The following is an 18,493-nucleotide window of genomic DNA, read 5'->3' on the forward strand; positions in this document are numbered from 1 at the left end:
AGAAAATGGATCTACATTCAGAAACCTAAGGGTTACTTAAAGAAACTAGCGTGTACAAGAAACCTCTAAAGCAGATAAAGGAAAGGAACTACAGAGGGCAGAGTGCTGAATAGAAAGATAACTAAAAACCAAAGTGGCTTCCATACACAAGATGAACAAAATTGATAAGCCTGCATCTAGGTCAGAAAAGAATAGCACAAATCACCAATCCTGGTAAAACCGACCAACCGACCAACGACAACACAGAGTAAGTACCTTGATATAGTGGCGGAGAACATAGGCAATTTTACCATTTTTAGACTTCTTAGACAATACTCTGTGAAATTCAGCAAATTCTCTTGTACCAATTTCTGCATAGAGAATAACCACTGGTAAGTTCTCATTGACTGTGGGAAACTTATGATCTTTTTCAAATAGGTAAGGCCTGGGCCTAAAATGAAAACAATACAAACTTTCAAAAGCAGTGAGAGTGAGCAGCACATCAGACATACAAACACCATGACGGTTCATACTTCTGCTATCAGAGAGCACATAGTGTGCACAACTACACAAATAGGAAGGTAGACATGGGAAAAGAAGACATTTGTTTTAACTAAAGTTGACTATTAAAAACATTTGAATTTATATTTAATTAGAATAAAATTTCACTATAGTTTGTAACCCCTGAAAATAGTTTCCAAATATTTCAAAGACCATGAATGGCACACCTTCATCAAAAAGTCAGTGTTTACTACCATGCCCCCTGAATGAAATCCGTAAGGAGGTTCAGGAGTTGGAGTCCTGCAGGTCTGCAAGCCCTTCCACACATCCTGACCACTCATCTCAGGGACACTAGCCTAGGTCATTTACAGTTTCTAGCTAGTTCTGCCTTTATGTGTAAAATTGTTACTATCACTTTCTTAACCTTTTCAGTTTCTGAGGCAAAGACCAGTTAAATATCTAGGATATAATAAAGAAACCAAATAGAATAAGACTAGATGGGAAAAAAATGCTCAGGTTCCATAGGAAGTAATTACTGCTTTAGGCCACAATTTGGAAACGTTTTCCTTACACGGGAATCCAGACATACACACAGCATCTGATATGCGTGCACGGTGTGAGCAAGGAAGCAAGGGGTGGCAGACTCCTCCTCACACTTTTCTAATTACGGGCATTCCTGCTCCCTCAAATTACCTGCAACATGGGCTTTTTTTTTTTTCTTTCTTATCTTTAAAATGGGCTAAGACATAAAAAGCTTCATGCAGACACTAATGGAAATGGAACAGACACATTTGGATATCAGAGTATTAAATTTTGTATCCCAATCTCTCCCCACAAAGCAGCCCTCTTGATATGACTGTACCTTGAAGCAGCCTTATTCAGCAGCTTTTTAATCTCATTGGTTTTACAGGTGCGCTCCCGGTGTATAACCACGAAGGCATTGCATCTGTCTGGTGGTGGTTCAGCAGCAGCAACCTGGAATCCCAAATGTGATTGATGGTGTCACAGTAGCTCACCGTTAGAACACAACCTTTAATCTTAACTGTCACTGTGGCTAAAATAACTCACCTTTTACTATTAAGTTACTGTTCTAAATATAAAATATTTTCTGTGAATGGAATTTAAGAAATATCTGATAAAATAAACTTTATCCTAGGAGATATATGCATGCAAGCTTTTGAAAACAATTCTATAAAATTTTTATGATAAGTAATTTCACTGGCAATGTATCTTCATGCTTTCCTAACTATGAACGCACAGTATTCTTTTATCAATTATAATTAATTACAACAGTGGTAATAAAATCATCAACAGGTTATGGAATGAAATCTATATCTGTGGAACACTCTGAGTCAATGATGTTCATTTTAAATAGCTCAACCTATAGTGTGTACCCTCAGTAGGGACTGCTTGGGTGTTTTACCTGTTGAAACATCTGAATAGTTGGAGAGTGGGCCCGTATAGAGAAAGCAAACTTTAAGAGATTGATGTGTATATTGTCTAAAAACTGCCCAGCTTTCTTCAGGATTAGGTTGTAGTAAGAATAATCAGATGCTACAAAGAGAAAAAGATGTTAGCATTTTACATTCAGTATACTGACATAATCCACCTACAGTGCTAATTCAATCAGTGTTGAATCATCATATTTTAAGTTTGGGTAAGCTGCGAAAGGAAAAAAATTATTTTGTCCGTTTCAGTTTCAGTGTTTTCTGAGCAATCAGCAAAAGATAAGGTTAAAATAATCTTTCCTTTATAATCTATTTGGAATCTATATATTCAATCTATATATTCAATCTATATATTCAATCTATTCCAAGGTTGTGGATTATGATACAGGATGATTCTCCATCCCACATGCAGTTTAAGGGGAGTGGAGAAGAGTCGAGCAAGCAGAATATGACTGATAAGATTTGAAGGACACCAGTGAGTTTGGTCAGTGAGCCAAGTGTATTCAGCATGCCCACAATGCTCCAGGAAACACTTCAAACCCTACTTGTGCCATGAGGTATTAATTTTGTCTGTAGACGGAGCACAGGGACAAACTGTAAGAGTGTAAACTATAAATTTCAAATAATAATTATGTATCACTATAGGTTAATCAACTCCGGTGAAGGGCTCTGAGTGAGGGAGGCTCTTCATGTAACTGAGCAGAGCAGATGTGAGGGTAGCTGTATGTGGTGATGTGTTGTTTATGATCTAATAAAACCACTGGGGATCAATCAAAATGCAAAGCCAGCCACAGCCACCTTTAATTCCAGGACTCAGGCAGATGGATCTCTGTGAGTTCAAGGCCACCCAGGGCTACATGAGAGTGAATCAGTCTAAAAGAGAAACAGAACTCACGCCTTTAATCCCAGAACTAGAGAGGTATAAAAGGAAGAAGCAAAGGATCTCATGTGAAATTTAGTTTCCAGGCAGGGAGAGCCTTGGCCTCTGAGGATTAGTGGAGACAGGACTGCCGTTTCAGCTTGGTAGAGGTAAGAGCTACTGTTTGGCTGCTATGCTTTTCTGATCTTCAGCTTGAACCCCAATATCTGTCCTGCATTTTTATTAATCTTGTTACATCTGTACTTCTTGCTCACTTCTGTTGTAGTCTTAAAATAAAGTCTACTAAAACAAGAAAAAAAAATCCTAGATGCCAAACTAACACTGTTTCAAAGAAATTTAGGTTAAATAACTCAACAATTTTGATTTTTTCTTTAATATATAATCATTATGATTTGAGTTTTCCTATAGGCTTTGTATCTTAGAAATGAATGCTTACAACAGTTTCTTAGTTAGGGTTTCTACTGCTGTGATAAGGCACAATGGCCAAAAGCAATCTGTGGAGTCAAAGGTTCTATTGCAGTTTGCATGTCCTGATGGTAGTCCTTCATGACGGGAAGTCAGGGCAGGAACCTGGAGGCAGGAACTTGAGCAGAGAGACAATGAACAGATCATGGAAGAGAGCTGCCTATAGGCTTGCTCCCCAAGGCATGCTCTTTTCTTCCTTCCTTCCTTCCTTCCTTCCTTCCTTCCTTCCTTCCTTCCTTCCTTCCTTCCTTCCTTCCTTCCCCTCTTCCCTCCTCCCTTCCCTTTTTGAGACAGGGCCTCACTCATGCAGCCTTGACAGTCTGACTTCAACCACCATGTCCAGCCCCAGCTGGCTTTCATTTACAGCCCAGGACCACCTGCCCAAGGCTGGCACAACCCAGAATTGGCTGGGTCCTCCCATATCAGTCACTTACTAAGAAAATGTACCACAGGCTTGCTCACAAGTCTGAATTGGGACATTATTTCAACTAAGGTTCCCTCTGTACAAATGACTATCTGACATAAAAACAGGCAGCATGGTTTCCATTAAACCATCTTTTCAAGTTTAGAGAGGGTGTTTTCTTTCTTTGTTTTGAGAAGAAGTCTCTTGCAGCCCAGGTTGACATGTATATAGCCAAGGATGACCTTGAGCTTCTCATCCTTCTGCATCATAAATGATGGGATAATATCATGCCTGTTTCTTTGGTAATGCTGGTGATCCAAACCAGGGTTTCTTGCATGCTAGGCGAGAACTCTACCAACAGAGCCAAATGCCCAACCTTCAAATTAAAGTTCAGAGTTACTAATGCAATTAGCATCCATATTTGATTATTATCGTTTAAAACATATTCTATGCACGTGTATAAGCATAAATTTCATATGTTAAAATTTGTGCATCACTTACCTGTTTGCTTATAAACTGCTAATTCTCTTACTGTTTCCACAAACTGCCAAAACTTTTCATTACTTTCTTCTGCCATAAATTCACTGTTAATCCATGAATAAAGAAAACAAAAATTAGATACTATAAATTATACTGTAGAACAAAATAATATTTTATTACAAAACTAATGCTAAATTACTGATATCCATTTGCTAAAACAGAATATGAAAATAAATTGAAATTCTCACCCGAGGGAATTATACATATATGTATATGCTAAAAAATTACTATATATATATATGTAAATAACTTACATTTTCCTTATTATTGACAACTCAGAAATGTATAATTTGCTTTTCTTTCTACAGTAAATACCACTAAGGTAACAAAAAAAAATAAGAGCATTACAGGTAAATAGTAAATGAAAAAAAATCACCTATTGCTCATCTGCAAAATTGGTAGTATAAATACTATATAAAAGTCATATACAGGACCCTATTGCTGATATACCAAAGACTTGGATCACAAGACATGGAGAAATCAAACTGCAGGTGTTTGAGGAGAAAATCAAAAGTCTTAACCGTTGGTGATCTCTGCAAACTACAATAATGACTCCCGTTTCAACAGAGGCATGAATGTTAGGAGGTAAGGAATTGTTTTCTGATTGGATTTAAGGCCCACTCCACAGGAGGAAACTCATGACTGGTACTGTAACCTTGCAAAGAACATGGGACTTGGGGTGTTCCAGGCCCTAGGAGAGGACCCACTATTGCTTTGCTAAAGGGACACAGTATCAAACTGCCTTCCAAATACTTGGGTCACATCACAGGTGAGTGCTTCTCTGTGGGTACCCATCCCTTGATAGAGTGTATCATCACCACTTCAGGGAACACTGCAGTTCAGGAAACATGAAGAGCCAACAGGGGAGCACTGCTGAGACACTGACTGCTGGACACACTACCGCTAACCTCATAAGCTCACAGTAGCTGTGGCTGCCTGCATAAAACCATACAACATCAAGCTGGTCAGCTTTCCAACATGGATAGAAATGGGGCTCACAAGGCCCCAAGCCAGTCTGAGAAGCCACGGGCAGACAACTGATGGCTTATGGAGGGAGTAGAACCAGCTTCCTTCATGGCCATGCTCTGGGAGGTTGGTCAAGCTCAGGCAGATGGCCCAGCACCAGTGCACATATTAGCAGCAGTAATTATTCTCAGTGGGCTACTTTTTTTTTAATGAGAGGACATAGGTGGGGCCCCCAAGAGCATTTGGGGGAGGGAAAACAGATACGGTCAAAATTCATCGTATAGACATGTGAATATTATTATATAAAAATCAACACCAAGTAGTTCTAAAGCCAAAATGATAATTTTATTTAACTGCTTATTTACGTAGATAATATTACTTAACACAAAATACTAATACAAAAATGAACAGGAAACTGTTACACTTTGCAAGGTCTTTAGGCTTAAAGCCCAAATAATCTTCAACTTTAAGAAAAAAAAAAGACCAAGTCATTTAAGACCTTTCAGATATAATGAACTATTATTTATTCCAGGATAGAAGAGCATGGAAAACACATTTAAAATGTCCATTTTGATGACTTAGAGATAAAAAACACAAGATTTAAAAGTAGAAAGCAATCCTAAATAGGATATGATAAAAGTTGGGGGTGGTACATTATTTTAAATAAGGAGCAGCATCTGATGTCAGTTGGCTTGGCCAATAGCAGCGATACGAAACTTGAATATACTCGAGGCCATAAGCAGTTCATCCTTTTCTAGGTTTGGGAATATTTGCATATGCAACATGCTTATTCTGGAGAAGAGACAAAGTCTAAATATGTAATTCATTTCTTTTATATACACATAACCTGAAGATAACTTCATACAATATCTTTAGTTCACTTATGTTTTGATTCTGTCCCATGAGGTCGGGTGTTTTTCCACTTTGGAGTAATGTTGACACTGAAAATTTTAGGGTTTTAGACCATTTAGGATTCAGGTCTGGGATGCTCAGCCTGCACTGTGTATCCATAGGTAAAAGTATAACCCATCAGTAAGACAGAACTCGATTACACTTATTTTCCTCAATACAACACTGCTCTAGGTCCTTTGGGAAGTATTCTAGAATTGTCATCTTTATACCAGTTTCAGCTGAAAGTGGATGAATGAATACAGGAATCACCTGCCTGCATTCAGCAAAAGGTGTTAACTCAGCTGTTGACCTGAACCCTTGGCCACCTCTCTAGAACAACTCATAAGTTTCTTAATTTTCTTCACCATCCCCTAACTTATGTCTCTCCTCATTCTGCCACCTGTGTAGCAAAGAACAACCAGGTGGCACCTTGAATACTGTTTGAAAATCTCCCCAGGTAACTGTCCAAGTTTATTACTTCCAAGTTGGTGATCACAAATGGTTGAACCTACATTAGCCAGTACTGTCAGCTTAAAACAAGACTCACCTTTTTAACTTGCTTCCAAGGAAAAAGGGTCCTTCTGACCCTTCCCAGAACTACTTTCAATACTCATATTTTTATCAGTTTCTTGTTGGAGGCTATTATTCTCCAAAATAACAGCACCTAGTTCTACCACACTCTTGAGTTCTCACCAAAATCACCGCCCTTGTTTTGGTGGCGTCTTCAGGGTTGTATTCTCACCAAAATCACCGCCCTTGTTTTGGTGGCGTCTTCAGGGTTGTATTCTCACCAAAATCACCGCCCTTGTTTTGGTGGTGTCTTCAGGGTTGTATTCTCACCAAAATCACCGCCCTTGTTTTGGTGGCGTCTTCAGGGTTCTATCGGCGTTTTCTACTTTTCTCAAATTCTTCTGGCCAACTCCACAGTTACTTCTTACACTTTTGGGGTCTTGTGGACTTGAGATCCCACTTTTTGGTACCAAGATTTCCCATTGCTCTTGGAATAAATTGCCCAAAACATTGTGGCTTCAAATAATACAGCCTTATTCTTCATGACGCTGGAGGCTACAAGTCCAACATCACGGTCCTGGCGCAGCACAGTACTGCTGACGGCTCTGGACCCGACTCCACGGTAGTCCAGTTTCAGTGGCTGCCGGTGCTCCGTGACTTGAGGCTGTCTAACTCCAAGCTCTGACTCTGTCCTCGACATTAAGCCTTCTCCTTAAGTATTTTTTTTGTCTGTCCTTAAGTATTTTTATCTGTGTCTTTCCTTAAGTATTCTAATCTGTGTCTCTAAGTATTTTTATCTGTGTCTCTCCTTAATTATTTTTATCTGTGTCTCTCCTTAAGTATTTCTATCTGTGTCTTCTGACATTGGATTTGGGACCCACCAAGATAACTAAAAATGCCCTAATATTCTCAATTAGGCTTGCAAAGACACTGCAAAGTGCCATTTGCAGACTTGGGAGCAGTGAGGATGTGGATATATTTTTGTGGTAATCCCAATTAACACAAGTAACAAGGGTGGCAACTTTGAACAGGCTTTAAAGAACATTCTGCAGAAGTGACAATCTGGGACACGCAAAAAGTAAAACATGACAGTACAACTAACAGTTTAGAAAAAGAAATTTGGCTGATGGGAACTAAGTGTGCGATCGGGTCCAGGCACTGCTAGGAGACACTGGATTAGAGGGAGCTATAAAAATGTATTCAAACAAATTGTTGCATAGCACCAAATAAATATAATGTAATACAGTGTGATGAGGTTTCATTCTAGAACCATGGGATGTTGTTTTGTAAATATACAAAAGCAGTTACAAAACTTTATTTTTTTAAAAAAAAAATTGAGACCAAGTATCCTTCTTGTAGCCTCGGGCTGGTCACAAACTTACGAATTTATGATCCTCGGCAAGGATTACAAAGGCTTGCCACCAAGAACCTCAAGAGGCAACATTCTACTCCTGTTTTCCGGAATATGAAAGAGTAAACCCCAGTATATACGTCTGCTGTCTACAAGGTAACTACACAGAATGAGTAACAAATACTCCGGACGAGATTGTGTGCAGGCGTGTGGGTCAGGAACTTTGTAGATCGCCTGCAGGAAAGGCTACAGCCCGCCTTCCGCGGCCGTGACACGCAGGAACAGTCAATAGCGGGAGGGAAAGGAGGGAGGGCAGCGCTGTGTGAGTGGCGATGCTCCAGGTGCCTGGGGACACCGAGGGAGCAGGGAGCCACCGGATCACAGCCAGCGAGGGACGCCAGATCTGAGCGCACACTCGGTCCCAGGGGGCGCTGGAGCCGCCGCCGCCGCCGCCGCGCCCGGGGACTCGGTGTGGGGGGCCTGGGGCTGTGGCGACAGCAGACCGGAGGGGACCCGGGGGTGGGTGGGACGAGGCATCCGGGTGGCACCGGGCCTCGGAGAGGACCTCGCCGCAGGGGACGTCTCGGGAGACGCCGGGGTCCCTCCGCCCGCCGCCACGCCCCGGCCTCGGCGCTCGCCCGCCCGCTCGCCCGGCTGCGCCCAGGCTCCGGTACCCACCTGGCCTCCAGCAGCAGCGGGGTCTCGGGCCACTTGGCAGCCAAGTGTGCGGTCACCGCCTTGGGCGCCGCCGCCGCCGCCGCCGGTCTGGCGCCGAGGAGGGCGAGCCCCAGCAGGGCGACGCAGCGCAGGGGCAGCCGCAGCTCCTTCGAGGCTCGGGCCCGCGCCATGGCGCGCACAGGGAAGCGCGGGCCGCCACGCTACAGTCGGAGGCCCCCGGTGCGCCCGGCCCACTTCCGGTCGGCGAGCCGCAGTCCGTTACCCGGCCGGTCCCCGGCGTGCGCATGCGTGGTCGCCGGGGTCCGGGGGCTCGGCGTGGGGAGCCCCCGCCCGCCGACGCCGGAGCTCGGAAGCGTCCGCGGGGGTCTCGGGGTCCTGGGCTTGAAGCCTGGGACACTCACTGCGAGCGCAGCCCCCGAGCATCCGTGACAGCGGGAGCTGCCCCAGTCCGGCCACACGAGGACCCCGGGCTGGGCTGAGCCACCTGGAGGGGGCGGGGGAGCCGGGGGCAAACTCCCCGCCTGGGTGCCGCCACCCGCGTCTGGGTCCTGTCAGGCTCCCGCCTGCTTTCGGGGTTGGATGCCGGAAGGGTGATCCCTACTGCCAGGCCCTTGGGAGGAGGCCCGGGCGATCCCTGTGCCCTTAGCCTTGCTGCCTCAACAGATTGCAGCTGATGAGAAAAACACCGGTAAATGATAGGAGTGACGCGTCAGCGGGAGCAGGAGCCCTTGCTCTCCATCCGTGTACGGCTCTGTGGGTGTGCCCGTCTGTTCCTGATGCCCACACAGGGAGGGGAGAGAGGGAGAGGGAGAGGAGGAGAGAGGGAAAGGAGAAGGAATGAGAGGGGGAGAGGGGGAAAGAGGAGGGAGACACAGACAGACAGACAGACAGACAGCGTTCCATTTACCTGCATGTGTCTAGTTTTCCCTAGAAGGCCATGTTCTGAGAAATGCCCAGATAAGTCTCACTTCCCAAATGGTCTTAAGGTACTGATCTTTCTGCCTTCTTTGGATTCCTTGGACCTCTTCAGCTGTGAGGTTTTCATCATCTCCGGGTTTCACTTTAGGATCTGAACACGATGTGCTTATTTCCCCTACCGCAGACAGTGTTTTTCTCTGAGAATTCACACCTCACTCATTTCTTCCGCAATATATGTTGAGGATCAGTAAATATTGAAAAGACTGCAGTGGGTCCTAGGTAGTCCTGGGTAGGTAGACTGAAAGCCAAGGCCAGTGAACTACATTTCCAGTCGTAGAGCCCGAGAAGAGGTATACTGTGAACCATTTACTTGTCTTTTTTTTTTTCTTAATTCATTTTTTTTCTGAAACTGTGGGATAGAAGGAAATGAAATGTCAGGAAGAGACTTAGATACCAGCAGATCTCAAACAATGCCAATCTTTACTCAAAACCCAACAAACCGACTTGCTATATCACTCACATGCAATGTGATATAAAGGACACTAGTAAAACCTGGTAGCATGCGTCCAGTTGAATTCAGAAAAGTGGACATGCTACATTCTTTAGGAGAAAATGGAATACACTTACTGTTGATGGTTCACATTTTATATCTCATGGTATTTTCCCAGCAATTTAAGTGAATTTAGAACATTTCCCCACAGTGGGCGGCATCTCCAGGCTTATTTATTTCTGCAGCTAAGATGGTGATGTTGGGTGACCTTCAGGTTTCGTTCTCTAAGTAATTACCCTGTGCAGGAAGAGAAAGAATCAAGGAAGCATTCTTAAGTCAGCAAAATAGCCAAGGATTCTAAAATCAGTAAATTATAAAATTTGATCAATAAGCTCTAAGAATTGATAACCCCATTGGTGCAGGCTGGCCATGAACCAACTGTACACACTTCAGAGACATAGTTACACCTCAGCGTTTTCTTTTTTTGGGAAAATGCAATTCCAAGTTAGTCACTTCAGGGTACTGGGAATGAAAAATTCACGATAGCAGTTTTCATTATATGTGGAAGAAGTGATTAATGAGCTCTTTATAATACGAGACGTGCTTCATGGAACAAATCGTCTGGAATTCCTCTTAAGTTGAAGAGTGGGCTACACACATTCAGTGATTCTAATGGTGCCCTGTGAGAATAAAATCAGATAATAAGAATCTTAATCTCTGAGCGTACATGAAGTTTTAAAACGCCCTGCTGTGTTTTTTAGATAATCTTTGCTGTAAAGTAGACCCTATTCTCATGTTTTAATTGGAATATTTTAAATACACAAAGCATCCTTACACTTCATTGCAATTGGAAAGGTTTCGTAACTCCTCTCTGGGCAAGGCTATGTCACAATCATAAGCAAAGGAATAATGCTTTAGAAGTTTTTTAAGGATCATCAAGTCCAATTTTGTAACTTTCCACATTTTACTTAAAAAAAATTACAAATGTCTAACAACAGCTTTGAATCCCAGGTATTGAACCTAGAACTTTGTGCATTCTAAGCAGGTATTTTACTAATGAGCTACCCAACCTCTAACTCGACATTTTTGATGGCATGTGTGCAGTTCATTTCGGTGACTTTAAAGTAGCAATTAATGGCTATGAACGATAGTAAATTTTTAGATTGATCATTTTGTTGATATGAGCACCTGAAATTTGGTATTAAACAACTTCTTTGCTTATGCCCACAGCTGATGAGTTCAAAGTATGTTTGGTGGTAAAATGCATGTAAGATAAGATTGGTCATTTTAACCGTTTTTAGACAGATAGTTTTTATAGTGTTAGTATTACCCACGTTCTCACTGTTATGTAGCCAATCTCAAGAATTCCCCACCTTGCCTCTCATTGTCTTTTTCTCAACTGCTCTCAGTCTACTTTTTGCTTCTGTTGATTTGGTGCCTCCAGGTAATCATGTGAATAAAAGCATACAACATTTTATGACTGCTTTATTTTAGCATAATTCCCTGAAGCTTTTTTCCCCATGCTCTAGCATGTTTCAGAATTTTCTTCATGTTTAGGGCTGACCAATATTCTATCATACTGTGACATTTTGCTGATTTATCATTCCATGGGAAGTTGAGTTTCTCCTGCATTTTAGTACTTGTCAATACCCCAATATGGATCTGAGCACAGACAGGTCCCTTTAAGACCATGCTTTCAATTGTTTGGGATCTCCATCCCAAAGTGGAATTGATGGATCACATGGAATTCTACTTTTAGAGTTTTGAGGAATTGCTGCACTGTTTTTCTTTAGGGAGCGTAACATTTCACATTCTCACCAAAAGGGAGTGACTGTACAAGTGTTCCAATCTTTCTGTATCCTCACCGGAAGTGAGGCGACATCGCACTGTGGCTTTAACTTTAATCTTCCAGATGATCAAGTTGTTCTGAAGCACAGCTTTTAGAATTAATTTCAGAGCTAATTTCTGAATTGAAGAAATACTTTTTATAATGGTTTAAGAACAAGACAATGACCTTTGTCCCTCTTACATCATCTCTGAAGACGCTACTTAAAAGACTGACTTTCGTTGACACTCTTGGCACTTCCTAAAGAATAGCTTCAATGGAGGGTTGGTGATATAGCTCACTGGTAGAGAGCTCTTGATTACCCAACACAGGGCCCTGGGCTCAACCCCAGTAATGATAAAATTAACTTCACAGCTGACCAGATAGGCCTTTTCTGATATCATCATGTAAGGAATAGCTCCAGCTAGTGAGATGTTCTTACTCTTGTCCTCATCAAACTAGAAATAAATTTTTACAGCAGTTCAGAGTGATAGTTTTTTATTGGTCATGTTTAAGGCGTGGGTTTTAACATCATTGCTGGTGGCCATATCTCCAGGCATCGTTAGTGTGTTCTTGGATGGAGAAGGAAGAAAGGTCAAAACCAAAACATAAAACCTGGATGCCTAACTGAGAAGGTTATATTTAATACAAGTTTCCTCAGAAGGCCTGCTAATGGCATCTGTTAACTAGATCAATGCTCCATGACCACTTCTCTCTTGTCAAGTCCTAGGAAACATAACGGGGGTATTTTCTCTCTCTTCCTTGACAAGATTGGGATTCTGTGATTAAGAAACACGGCAGTGAGGTACAGACTCACAGCAAAATACATATACACATTCTTTATCTCTTTTTGAAGAAACAGTCTAGAAAGAAGGCATGGATTGAGATTCTAGAAGGTCAGAGACCACTTGGAAGGTGACATCAGTAAAAGGATTGTCTGCTACAAGTAAATATCTTCCATCTGAAAATAAGCACTGTAATATGAGTTTAATTGGCTGGAGAAAGTCAATGCTAACTGCTTGAAGATGCAGTTGCAATTAAGAAAGGCCTTTATCAGTCATGTTCTTGACCCTCCCCCCCCCCCATGTAATCCCTCCTCGCCATCTTCAACTGAACTACAGCTCAGCCCAGTGCTTGGCTGCGAATCTCTGCATCTGCTTCCATCAGTTACCAGATGCAGATTCTATGCTGACAGTTAGGGTAGTCACTGATCTGATTAACTGGGAAGACACCCTCTACACTATTGCTCGGAGTCTTAGCTGGGGTCATCCTTATGGATTCCTGAGAATTAATCTTGCACCAGGTTTCCCCCCAACACCATAATGGCTCCCTCTATCAAGATATCTCTTTCATTGCTCTCCTCCTCTGTCCCTAGGAGTTCACAGACTCTGGACTGACAGCTGGGGAGCCTGCATGGGACCAAACTAGGCCATCTGAATGTGGGTTATGTGGCTTGATCTTTTTTGGGGAGGTTGTCTGGCAGTGGGACCAGAATCCATCCCTGGGGCATGGACTGGCTTTTGGAGCCCATTCCCTATGGTGGATTATGTTGGTTGCTCAGCCTCAGGGGGAGAGGATTGTTCCAACCTCAGCTTGGTGTGCCAGACTTTGTTGACCTCCCATGGGAGTGGATGGGGAGTAAAGTAGGGGGAGGAAATTAAGGAGTGAGAGAACAGGAGGGAGGGAGAACTGGGGTTGGTATGTAAAATGGAAATTTGTTTTTAAATTTAAAAAACATTAAAAGAAGGGCCTTTATGCCAGCCGGTAGTGGCACACATCTTTAATCCCAGCACTAAGGAGGCAGAGGGAGGTGGATCTCTTTGAGTTCAAGGTGCCTGGTCTACAGAGTGAGTTCCAGGACAGCCTCCAAAGCTACCAAGAAACCCTATCACAAAAAAAAAATCAATAAAAAAAGAAGGGCCTTTATTTCAAATAGTACTAAAATTCCAAAGAAGAAACTGTCAGTGTTTATTGTTGATTCATTATCTTGGCTCTGTTACATTTGCAGCTGGATGTGCTACAAAATCATGTCAAAAATTAAGTTATATCAAATATTATGAGAAGAAAATTTACAACAGTTAATATCATTTTTTAAAGTCTCCTGACCAGCAGTTGGTGTAAGAATAAATAACAATGTATTCCATTTCAAAGGCCCAAACCCCATTATTCTTGGCTAGCTAAGGGAATGCCAGCAGAACTCATTCTCCCTGTTTGCCTTCTCGTCTTCTATTTCAGCCCAGAATGAAGGGACAGGATGTGAATAAGGACAGAGGCATGGAGTCAGTGTGAGCCACATCAGAAGGGGGGTATATACCTTGCTTGCTGTGTCAGCTGGAGATATTAGAATAGGGTCCAGGAACGGAGAGGCAGCCAGAGGTTTTTCGAGGTCAGCTGACTCCATCAACCTTTTCACTGATTTTCATTGTCTCCTTTTTGAGATCCTGTGCCCATTTTTGGTGGTTATTCTCACTTTCTTTTTCTTGTTTTCTCTCTCCCCATTGGTGTGATGCCATCCATTTTTCATTCACCGTGAATGAATTCTAGATGCTGAGCTAGCACTGCACAGCTCTATTTGGAAGACTGTACGGTCTGCCCAAAGGCCACATCCCCCTCCCAGTTGCTGCTGCACTGGAGACAACCTGAGCACAACCCAAGAGCGTGTCGGTTGTTGTTTTATGATCCTGGTTTTCTACATGCTTCTCCCTGTGGTCCAGGCTTGTCTTCACCCAATATCTTTAACTTCAGTGATCTGCTTCCTCCCCCAAGGCTGTTCCATCTTATTCTAAACTGGCCTCTTCATCTCATGCCTCGGGGAATTTTCATTTGGAATCATATGGTGGTCAGAATATCTCAGATGCAATCCTCTAACAAGTCTAGGAATCCAGAGGTCTTAGGGATATCTCAGAGAGGCCAGGCAATGGATGCATGCAACAGTTTGATCACCTTGTTGTGAGAAAACTCTGACCAAAAGCAACTGAGGGCACGGAAGGCTTAGCTTCCTTTCTTCCTCTAGGTGGGGAAAGTCAGGGCATGATCTCAAACAGGAACCTGAAGCAGGAACTGAAGGAATGCACTTGCTGACTTCCCAGACTGACCGAAATTTAGCTAGTTTTCTAACACAGTTCAGAATCGCCTGCTTGGCAATGGGCTGCCATCAGTGAGCCGAACCCTTCTGTATCCATTAACAATGGAGACAGCTCTCCACAGACTTGCTTATAACCCTGTCTGACTGGAGGGATCTCTGAACTGCTACTCTTTTCTCAAATCAGTCTGTGTTGCGTCAAGTTGACAATTTTAACCAATGGCATCAGCAAACAAATACCCGATGAAAAGTTTTTTGTTTTTGTTTTTAAAGGTTCAATGGGTGGGGCGTTGGTGGCACACACCTTTAATCCCAGCACTCAGGAGGCAGAGGCAGGCGGATCTCTGTGAGTTCGAGGCCAGCCTGGTCTACAGAGCCAGTGCTAGGATAGGCTCCAAAGCCACAGAGAAACCCTGTCTCAACAAAACCAAAAAAAAAAAAGGTCCAATAAGTATGTTAAAATTGTCCAGAGAATAAATGTCCTGAAATTTTGCTAATTAATTCAGGGATTAGGGACTTAAGTATTTTAGTGCATTTCATGGCTCATATTAACAAATATGACAGTAATGAAGATAAAACTGCCAATGCGGTCACTTTATGGAGACATAAAAAATCTGCTGTAAAAATAAAAACTAATGTAATTGCATAGATTTAGATGAACTTCTCACTGGTTTAAAATTCATAGTAACACACCACAATATTACATTCAATAAAATAATCACTTAAAATGCCTTCTGCATACCTAGCTTATGGCAGCAATGGCATTTGAAAACACACAATTATAATTTGTCATATTTTGTTATCATAATTTCTAGTGGACTGTGCTGTGTATCAATCACGGATATTCCTGAGTTTCATAGTTAACTAAAAGGTGCTTTCTAAAGTGGCCTCTAAGTTTCATATCAAACCTTAATGTTCATGTAGCGGTTTTCTGTTCATAAATTTCCCAAACTGGTGGGAACATCTGTGTGGACTTGGCATTAAATCCTGCTGAGAGTTATAAGCCACATCCTTACCTAAATTTATGTTTGACGTCACTGTAATTTGAAATGTCGGAATCACTTGTGCTGTTGATTCAGGAGCTCTCTCTTGCCCACCGGCTTCTCTGCTGTTTTGCCTGGATTTATATGTAAGCGTTTTTGGCTTCTGCTTCATCTCTTATCCAGCCAGGCTTGGAGAGTCGAACAGTAACACCAGCGGCGGGCACGGAGCTGAGCCTGCATCAGCATATTGATGCTGGGGCTCCGTGTCACTAAACGGCCTCATACAGGCATCAAACATGTGTGCTGACAAAGGAGAATGTCCGAAATCGTCCCAGAGTGGATGCACAGTTGCCCATTGGAAGAGAAGCGTGTCCAGCAGCGATGGTGCCACGCTGTCATAGTGACAAAAACCAAGTCAGCAGATCCCGACTCCAGTAATAAATAAGAATCATCATGGCTTCTTGCAGGTGGTTTATGATGAATGATTTAGACCAGAACATCTTGGGTTCTAAACACAATTAAAGCAAAACTCACTATTGTGGACATGCTAGAAAGACCTGAGACAGCTGCCCAATCCTGATATGAAGAATAACTAGATAATCATTTAAAATACAATTAACTTCTTACTGAAGAAAAATATACAGGAAACTCCTACCTTCTCTTTACATGTCTGGATGAATTTCTCATGCCTCTGATATCATATGACCTTTTCCAAGATCAGTGAATGGCATGCCACTACTCCTCTTCTTGTCTATGGACAGGCCTCTCTCTGCAGAGCTAACCATTAGCCTGAGTTCTCACATAATAAATTTACTTTTCCTTTTATTTTTTGAGCCACAATTCTGTGTTACTTTCTAAGGTGGCTTAAGGTGGGAGGTATATCAATTGCCAAGCACACCTGATAAATCGTTCTATAAAGACTGATGTCCATAACTCAGGTAAGAAATGGTGCAGCCTGGAGAGTAAGAAGCCAGCACAGCAGAATGAGAGTGCCAAATGAAGGAACAAACATGCAGGTCTGTGGGTAAAACATCAGGGATTCAAGCTGACAGGACTGTAGCCCACTCACCAAGAGTCTGTGGCCACAGCGAGACGGTGATCAGAGTTGCAGTCTCTGAGCTGGGGGCTCTGATTGGTTTCAGACAGACTGAGCTTGAGGTGTTTCTGAGGACTCCAAGATGTTGGGGATAGCTGGATATGTGGCTCTGAGATAAAACCATGGGTTTCTCTTCAAAGGATAATGACATAGGTGTTTAAAAGCACCAGGGAGAGTCTGAAGTACTCCCCAGAATCCTAGCTACACCTTTTGTTGACTACGGTTAAATAGGCCCCGGAGTGATATCCAAGAGTGATATCAGGCCATGAAAATTGCCAGAAGAGACACATCGCTTGCAGTTTTGTGGAGGTTAAAGAAGACATAACATTTTGTCACTGGGTCGACAGCATTGTGCCAAACTTAGAAGCCACGTCAGCCAGTATTGTGTCAATAATTATTCATCTGAATCTTAAGTCTGGGGTAATTCCTTCCTATGATAAAGGAATCTTAAATTTATTCTTTAAAAGTGGCTACTCTCACCTGTGAAACTAGAGAAATATCTGTTCACCTCAGACAAAGAGGCCACAGACTGACCAAAGAAAGTATTCTGCCCAACTTCAGCTTGATGATTGATTAGCACTGAGGTATAGACACAAGGCAACGCAGAGGGGAAAAACTCGAAGGTGGATGATAGACTGGGCAGAAGAAACCACTGATTGCTTTGACGGTCCTTGACACAGGGCTGAGTGTTGGGAGCAATGCAAATCATGAGATCTGGAGAGATAAATAGAGAGACAAACCTATACATAGTTACCTAAAACATTAGCTATGATAATGGAGATAAGAACGCCTAATAGGAGAAGACCGTTTATATTCATAGAGGAGTTGAGGGGTGAGCTGTAAATCCACCAGCAGGGAGAAACCAATTTGAAATTCAGTCATGGGTAAATGATGAAGCCACTTTGTAAAACATTGTGGGGGAAATGTCATTTGTAAACAGAACTAAAGGGTCACCGCCACAGGTTACCTATGAATTATAAGGGGATGATTGTATTTTTATGGTAGGAAGACGACTTTCTATCGTAGATACTGCCTTGACTGAGGGATCAAACACAGATCACACAGAATAAGACAATGTGACGTTACGTACAATTGGATGTATACAACTTCTGAAGTATCGTCACAAGATGCTAACCCTGAGTCTCTTGTGACTCATCTTCTTCTTCACATGAACTATAGAAAAGGACAAATTAAGCAACACTGTGAGGAACACATTGTTCCTCTCTCTTTTAAATACTGCTGTGTGTGGCAGCATTTGACAACAATTTGGGTGCCATTTCTGTCTCAAAATGTTTACACATGAAACATAGCCCCTATCCATACCACTATGTCCCAGATTATAATTGCACAATTTAATTTTCCTGTACAGGTACACTCAATTCCTCTGAGTGCACTACAGCATGGTGACCAAATAAATGTCCAGGCTCTGGAGGAAGTTCCCTTGTCTCTGTCCCTAAATCCCCCAAGTGTTGTGCCAGGTTCGCAGA

General features: G+C 42.5%; 1 protein-coding gene across 2 annotated transcripts in view; it reads right to left on the reverse strand.

The window, feature by feature from the left end:
* The window catches only part of Uggt2 (UDP-glucose glycoprotein glucosyltransferase 2), a 115,415-nt gene extending 106,579 nt beyond the window's left edge, over positions 1-8,836 (reverse strand). Inside the window, exons 1-5 of one of the 2 annotated variants that reach the window (XM_027393922.2) lie at positions 8,613-8,834; positions 4,178-4,260; positions 1,904-2,034; positions 1,343-1,455; positions 256-430 (exon numbers count right to left, since the gene is read on the reverse strand). In XM_027393922.2, coding sequence (XP_027249723.1) covers positions 256-430; positions 1,343-1,455; positions 1,904-2,034; positions 4,178-4,260; positions 8,613-8,782 — 672 coding nt within the window. In that variant the 5' untranslated portion in view covers positions 8,783-8,834. Of the gene's footprint in view, positions 1-255; positions 431-1,342; positions 1,456-1,903; positions 2,035-4,177; positions 4,261-8,612 lie in introns of both variants that reach the window. The other variant, XM_035452924.1, reaches the window with a different exon arrangement.
* Positions 8,837-18,493: the final 9,657 nt, after the last annotated feature.

This window comes from Cricetulus griseus (genome assembly GCF_003668045.3).
Source record: "Cricetulus griseus strain 17A/GY chromosome 1 unlocalized genomic scaffold, alternate assembly CriGri-PICRH-1.0 chr1_1, whole genome shotgun sequence".
In the NCBI taxonomy this organism is placed as follows: domain Eukaryota; kingdom Metazoa; phylum Chordata; class Mammalia; order Rodentia; family Cricetidae; genus Cricetulus; species Cricetulus griseus.